This window comes from Danio aesculapii, chromosome 20 (genome assembly GCF_903798145.1).
Source record: "Danio aesculapii chromosome 20, fDanAes4.1, whole genome shotgun sequence".
Taxonomy (NCBI): domain Eukaryota; kingdom Metazoa; phylum Chordata; class Actinopteri; order Cypriniformes; family Danionidae; genus Danio; species Danio aesculapii.
In genome coordinates, this window is record NC_079454.1 from 1,617,227 (window position 1) to 1,625,497 (window position 8,271).

Below are 8,271 nucleotides of genomic sequence, written 5' to 3' on the forward strand. Positions count from 1 at the left end.
TACGCATGCGCACATTTGTGCGAGCTACCTTGGAGTGGGTTGTTTCGCGCAGAATGCACATGTTTGGCCTCAAACCATATCGATATGAAAGATGTTGGATAATCCTGCATCGCGATGGGGAATCATATCGATATATCCCCAAAACTCAATACACCGTCCAGCCCTACTCACAAATATTAGAGAATCTCATGAAATGTTTGGATTCAGTAATATATTTGTAAAATATATATATTTATACACTATATATATACACTAGCTATGTTTTCATCCATTTTTATGTGGATTTTGGAATATCGCATTAAAATGTTTAATGGATAAAAATGTATGCACAAAACTTAGCAAGATAAACTTTTTATCAGATATACTATGATGGAAACACATGGACTATTGACTCCCTATTATCCGTTTTTGTACATTGTCTGTAAGCTCCCTTATTGGTTGTTTTTTTTGTCTGTAGGATTACGAATCTATTGTGAAGTTAGTTGAAACACTGGAAAAGCTGCCGACCTTTGACCCCGTGGCTCATCCTCATATAAAGTTCCACTACGCCTTTGCCCTCAACAGGTAAGACTGCACATGTAGCAAGTACCACTTGATTTGTCGCGCTAGCTTATTTTTTAATGTGGGCCAATTGATCAGAAGAGAAGGGACGGCTACTGGAGAGAGAAAAGCAGCACAGCAGGTGAGTGAACAATCAAACACAGTCAGTTTCTTTCTTCAATATAGTCTCGTTTCTCTAAACAAATCAAAAGAAGTCCGGTGGCTCAAACACACAGTCTAACAGGTGAGTCGGTTCTGTGGGTGGCTCGCCGTGACATAAGTTTCTCCTCGAGTCCAGCGTGAATCAGGGACTCGTCACAGATGCTTTAACTCACGCAAAACACAAGGCAAACATCAATCAATACAACGTCTTTAACATTAAATCTCATATATACATGCTTCATATGCACATTTACTGGACATATGTACACACACATTGATCATATACGATCCTCATATTTTATATTTCATTAACTCGTTACTACATGTCAGATAGCTTTAGCTCATATATTATCAGCTGTAGCTCGAGCGCTGTGCTCGCGGCCTATAGAAATGCATCTCACATTAATTCTGTGTCGACTTTGCGGTGTTTAAATGTTAAATATCATGTAAACATAGAGTAAAGACATGAATCTTAGCTCACCAAAGGGAAAAGGTGTATTCTCATCAATGAAATTCTCCTCAGATCCGCATCAGCATCTGCAGCTCCGCTACATCCGCTTCAATCCAACGGCGATTTCTCTGTCAAATGACAATCTCTCGATTTCAGCGACAGTTTATATGCTGTAGCCTCTGTTCAACAACTTTATCTCTATTAAAAATCACTCACTGAATGTGGAGAGGCTCTGGATTTCTCTCTTTCTCTATTTCTGCACATGTTGTGGTTCATTTCTGATTTTCACAGTCTCTTTATGTTCTGTCTCTGCAGGAGAAACCTACCCGGAGACAGACAGAAGGCGCTGGACATCATGCTGCCATTGGTCAACTCCGATGAGCAGGTGGCGTCTGATATTTATTGTTTGGTAGGCCGGATATATAAGGATATGTTCCTGGACTCTCATTTCACAGACACAAACAGCAGAGATCAAGGCATACACTGGTGAGAACACTGCAGTCACACTTCATGAGGTAGCACTTTATAATAACTGCACACTATGAGTCATTTATTAAGCATGGGCAAATAGTTAAGCATTAAATCTACATTAAAAGACATAAGTAAGTAATTAATTATTTTTAATTATTTATTTATATTTATTATTTATATTTATTATTTATATTTATTATTTATATTTATTATTTATATTTATTATTTATATTTATTATTATATTTATATTTATTATTTATATTTATTATTTATATTTATTATTTATATTTATTATTTATATTTATATTTATTATTTATATTTATTATTTATATTTATTATTTATATTTATTATTTATATTTATATTTATTATTTATATTTATTATTTATATTTATTATTTATATTTAATATTTATTATTTATATTATTTATATTTATTATTTATATTTATATTTATATTTATTATTTATATTTATTATTTATATTTATTATTTATATTTATTATTTATTATTTATATTTATTATTTATATTTATTATTTATATTTATATTTATTATTTATATTTATTATTTATATTTATATTTATTATTTATATTTATTGTTTATATTTATATTTATTATTTATATTTATTATTTATATTTATTATTTATATTTATATTTATTATTTATATTTATTATTTATATTTATATTTATATTATTTATATTTATATTTATATTTATATTTATTATTTATATTTATTATTTATATTTATATTTATATTTATATTATTTATATTTATATTTATTATTTATATTTATTATTTATATTTATTATTTTTAAAATTAAAGAGCACCTTTTCACTTGTAATGGCTTATTTCTCATATATTTCCGGGGTTGCCACCGCGGAATGAACCGCCAACTGATCCAGCACATGTTTTACGCAGCGGATGCCCTTCCAGCTGTAACCCATCTTTGGGAAGCATCTATACACACTCATACACTACAGACAATTTAGCCTACCTGTACCGCATGTCTTTGGACTGTGGGGGAAACCGGAGCACCCGTAGGAAACCCACGCGAATGCAGGGAGAACATGCAAACTCCACACAGAAATGCCAACTGATCCAGCTGAGGCTCGAACCAGCGAGCTTCTTGCTGTGAGGCGACAGCACTATCTACTGCGCCACTGCGTCACCTTATTTCTCATCATCATAAATTAAAATAACGACACATGACAGCTGAGTGGAATCTGCGGGATTCTGAAAAATAAACCGTCAATCTCTGATCAATGTGAGGAAAGTTTACTCGCACGTGACTTGTTTGAACTATTTTGGTCCGTTTAGAACCTTTGCCGTGTGAAAGCGAACCGCACCAAGTACGAAATTAAACATTGTAACAATTTTAATCTCCGTTTCGGAAGAAAACAATCAATCTACAGGTGTGAAAGCAGCCTTATACAGTACAGTGCAGCGCTTTGTGCCAATAAACCTGTTGGGCGTTATTCTCCGATAACAACCTTCTCGATGTATTTGCTGATTTACATCATAGTGTGCAGTTATTATAAAGTGTTACCACTCATGATTTTCTGCTTTCTCCCAAAATGTGAAGCCTGTTTTTAGAATATGAACTTTATTTTTGCTCTCTCTCTCTCTCTCTGCAGGTTTAGAAGAGGGTTTGAATCGGAGCCCACGCTGCACTCTGGTATCAACTATGCAGTGCTGCTGCTGGCTGCAGGACATCAGTTTGACTCTTCCTTTGAGCTGCGTAAAGTAGGTGCGTTTGATTGACAGTTTGGATCCATTCAGCTGCACCTATTCATATTATTCACATCTTACTATTGATGAGAAGTGTAAGAGTCCATCTATTAGTAAATGACAGAACTAACAGCATGGGTGAAGGTTAAAAGCGTATACGCCTTTTTAGCACATCTGAAAAGAAATATTGTTTATGTTAAAATTAATATGAACTTTGAATTTAATCTGCCTCCAATTCATAATCATTTTAATTTAGCTGATCACCTTATAGGTTGTGATTTGGTCTAATTTAGATCGATTAACCTAATGAATCCTTATTTTCAGTTATTGGTTCATCGCTTACCCAAAGTCAGAGTCAGTATGCTGGCCAGGTACATCTGCTCACGGACGCATCCTTGCCAGTTCTGATTCTTAGATAGAGGATATAACTGTAAACTAATTTCCTTTAAGTAATATTAGGCCGCCCCATGCTTGCTAATACATAAAGAAAGTTTGATTTAGCCACTAGATTATATCATAATAAGTCAGTGATTGTCAGAAATCAACAGGTCTCTAATGCTGTGCCTACGCTCCATCCATTAAGCCTGAGTGTATGAGCAATCCTGGTCACAGGCTGTGGAAACATCAGCCTAAACAATCTACTAGTGACAAAGATTTCAGGAGATATTAGAGTTAAACAAGAATTTGACATTTATTTTCAAGCCAATTCACATAATTCAACAAAATAAGCCAATTCAGAAATGTACAACATCAATAAACCAAAGATTCATTTAAGAGCTAGAGATTAATACCTGACCGTGTAGAAGTACGTTGTAGCGTATAAGCCTTGATGCAGAGCTCACACACTGCAACGGGTTATCCTGGCTACAGAATCCCACAAACACTTCTGCATTTGCCCTTAAATACTCAAATCACAACAAACCATCATGAATTCAAGACAATAAAAGCTTCACAAAGACCTTTGCCTGGTCTTGAGTTGATGTCAAGACCATTTTCCCTGGAGTGGAGCATCTGGCAAAGATCTTATCAAAGCCGAAACCCAGATCAAGATAAACAAGTGAAATCATAAAATATTAAAGTGAAATTTAGACCACCTTACCAATCACACAGAGACATTTAAAATGATACCAAACATGAATATAGAGCCACAAGAGACACCATATTAAAAACTTGGACATTCTGTGTGGAGCTGCTCTGGTGGAGACGGTAAAGTCGAGGGCAGAGAGGGGGGCTCAGGATGCATTCAATTCAATTCATCATTATTTGTATAGGGCTTGTAGATTGTGTCAAAGCAGCTTCATATAGAAGATTATAGTAAATTAAAACAGTGCAGTTCAGTTTGTAGTGTTTAAGTTCAGTTCAGTTTAGCTCAGTTCAGTGTGGTTTAATATTCACTACTGAGAGTCCAAACGCTGAAGAGCAAATCCATCGATGCGCAGCTCTACAGATCCCGAACCATGCAAGCCAGTGGCGACAGCGGCGAGGAAAAAACTTCACCAATTGGCGAAAGTGAAGAATTAAAAAACCTCAAGAAAAAGCAGGCTCAGTTGGACAAGACCATTTCTTCTCTGGCCAAACGTCTTGTGCAGAGCTGCAGTCTAGGCGCTGGAGACTGGAGAACGCTGGACGTCAGCGAGACTCGTCTGTCTCTGGAGCGTCACAGGAATCAGTCTCATGCTCTCCACATACGACTTTGAATCTGCTCGTGGTAACGTTTATGGTGATATTCACTGAGAGCAAAGGAGGGAACGCACCACTGAAAATAAACACTGCTCAGAGAAAACGCTAAATATAAATGGAATCAGTAGGTAAAATGTCATTTTTATTGGAATATGACTGTTTGTTCTTCATAATTGCTCTTTGTAATCTGCCGTTTGTTTTACATTCAAAGATATTTCATCCAGAGTAAGTTTTTTGATAAGTGTATAATGATGCCAGAACTGCCATACAGAGATTTCAATCATTCAGCAAAAGCATAGAGCAGGGCTATTCAATTGGCAGCCCACGGGCCGAACCCGGCCCCCGAGGCAATTTGTTCCGGCCCTCGAAATAGTGTGACCAAGACATCAAAAATGAATTTAGTTCAGTCGAAAAGCGGCCGCTATAGTAATGAAGTGACGTGTGTCTGCTCAATACAGCACGAGCTGCAATTGAAGGCTGCGCAGAGAATCAGAATCAGTTTTATTGCCAAGTGTGCTTCACACACACAAGGAATTTGTTTTGGCTACAGAAGCTTCCAGTGTACATAAAGTGACAACACAAAAGAAATATGGAAAAAAAAAGATAAACATTAAACAGATGCGGTTAGTCAAGAAACCTGGATGTTGAGTTGTATGTACAGATTGTTATAAATATACAGGTTATAAGGTGCTGTGTACAAGTGCGAATGTAGAAGGTATTGCATTGTATATTGATATAAGGTGCTGTGTACAAGTGCGTATGAGAAAGTATTGCACATATTTATTGCACAGTAGGGGAATATTTAACTGTTCATAAGGTAGACAGCCTGAGGAAAGAAACTTTTCCTGTGTCTGGCTGTTTTTGTGCTCGGTGCTCTGAAGCGCCGACCAGACGGTAACAGTTGGAACAGGTAGTGTGCTGGGTGTGAGGGGTCCAGTGTGATTTTGCGAGCCCTTTTACTCACTCTGGAAGAGTACAGTTCTTGAAGTGTAGGAAGGGTTGTGCCAGTGATTCGTTCAGCAGTCCGGACTATTCGCTGTAGTCTACGGAGGTCGGTTTTGGCAGCTGAGCCGAACCAGACAGTGATTGAAGTGCAGAGGATGGATTGGATGACAGCTGAGTAGAACTGTACGAGCAGCTCCTGTGGCAGGTTGAACTTCCTCAGCTGACGAAGGAAGTACAGTCTCTGCTGGGCTTTCTTCACAATAGAGTCTATATGAGTGTCCCACTTCAGATCCTGAGAGATGGTGGTGCCCAGGAACCTGAATGACTCTACTGCAGCCACAGTGCTGTTCATGATGGGGAGTGGGGGGAGTGCAGGGGGGTTTCTCCTGAAGTCCACTATCATCTCCACTGTTTTGAGCGTGTTCAGCTCCAGGTTGTTGTATCTGCACCATAACGCCAGCCGCTCCACCTCCTGTCTGTATGCAGACTCGTCACCGTTCTGGATGAGGCCGATAACAGTAGTGTCGTCTGCAAACTTAATGAGTGAGTCACCTAAGCGAGTGGCGCGAGCAGCTGAAAACATTTGGATATGTTTGTAGACAAGGCCCTTTGTACAATGCATTTATATCGTTAATAGAGATGCAATGATTAGGCGATTTCACTATTAACCCCGCTTTAATTCACTACGATTAATTAATCGCAAAGGCTTCTCAACGCCTCAACAGCTGCAACTAAACAAAGATTAATAACACAATAACACTTTAAAATATAAGGAGTTTTCTTGTGATTTTCTAAACTAGTCGTGTTTTGAATTTAATAAATGCATAATAATGTGATAACCGTGAAACCATGATTATTCTTCAGACTATATTATCGCACAACCAAAATTTATAATCGTTGCATCACTAATTGTTATGCAGTTTAAAACATCACATATGAATGTGTCTGAATGTAGAAGAAGCCTACTTGAGCAATGCACTGCTTTAGTTGTGCTCTGAAATACAGCATTTTAATATGCTTGTTAAAAAAGTCTATTGTACAATGCAGTGATGTTATGTAGCTTCAAAATACAACATATTATCATTTTAATGTAGAAAAATACAACGTGGGTGTCTTAAGGAGCAAAGATACAACATATGGGCTCTTATATGCTGTTGTGTCATCACTCATATTGCAAGTCATATCTCTCCGGCCTCTCATTTGGGATGCTCTTCATGAACAGGCCCCCATGACAGACTAATTCAATAGCCTTGATATAGAGCAGGGGTCACCAATCTCGGTCCTGCAGGGCCGGTGTCCCTCCAGGGTTTAGCTCCAACTTGCTTCAAAACACCTGCCTGGGTGTTTTAAGTATACCTAGTAAGAGCTTGATTAGCTTGTTCAGGTGTGTTTGATTAGGGTTGGAGCTAAAATCTGCAGGAAATCGGCCCTCCAGGAACAAGTTTGGTGACCCCTGATATAGAGACTCGAATTCTGAAGTTGTAAAGATGAAAATACAAAGCTGAAGAAGCAGGAAAAAGAATCGTATCGTGACCCTGGAATCAGAATCGGATCCCTAAAGATCGTTCCTGAAGACTCCCATCTCTAATATACAGTGTGACAACATTTCAGTATTATAGGTATATAAATTTTGGAAAGAGTGTCCTCGTTTCTCAAATAAACTGCACACATGCTCTTACTGTCTGACCCACAGCGAGAGAGTAACTAACGTGATCCGTGTGTCCTGTAGGTGTGAAGTTAAGCAGTCTGCTGGGGAAGAAAGGCAGTTTGGACAGATTGCAGAGCTACTGGGATGTTGGATTCTTCCTCGGGGCTAGTATTCTGGCCTGTGACAACACTCGAGTCATCCAGGCCTCTGAGAAACTCTTCAAAATCAAAGCTCCTATTTGGTATGTGCGCATACTCACAGTTTGCACACATAAATGCTTAAAGTCTGTGTGAACGGAAGTTGCTGAGACTATTTCAGGATGTGGATGTGCTTCCGACTGAAAAGCTGAATATTGAGTAGGGGGCGGGGCTTTATTTTTTCATTCCCTCATAACAAACTAATGCTAAGAGATGGTATTAATATGTGGATGCTATGGAAACCCTCAGGTTGATGTCAACAGAAGGTGCACCACTCCAAATGCTAAAGCAAATGCTCAGACTTTGATTAGCCGCATTTCCACTATCGCGCCTAAAGCGAGCGAGCCAAGGCCAGTCGCGTTTCCACTATCACTTCCGGGGCGTAATCGGGCCAAAGCGGGGCTTCCTTGGGGCCAGCGTCCGGCCTTTTTCAGCCCGCCG

At 38.2% G+C, this 8,271-nt stretch overlaps 1 protein-coding gene across 2 annotated transcripts in view; it reads left to right on the forward strand.

Moving 5' to 3' along the window:
• The window catches only part of map3k5 (mitogen-activated protein kinase kinase kinase 5), an 83,167-nt gene that overhangs the window by 40,232 nt on the left and 34,664 nt on the right, over positions 1–8,271 (forward strand). For both annotated transcript variants that reach the window (XM_056480671.1, XM_056480672.1), the window contains exons 6-9: positions 458–564; positions 1,469–1,639; positions 3,267–3,379; positions 7,715–7,874. In XM_056480671.1, coding sequence (XP_056336646.1) covers positions 458–564; positions 1,469–1,639; positions 3,267–3,379; positions 7,715–7,874 — 551 coding nt within the window. The remainder of the gene's footprint in view (positions 1–457; positions 565–1,468; positions 1,640–3,266; positions 3,380–7,714; positions 7,875–8,271) is intronic.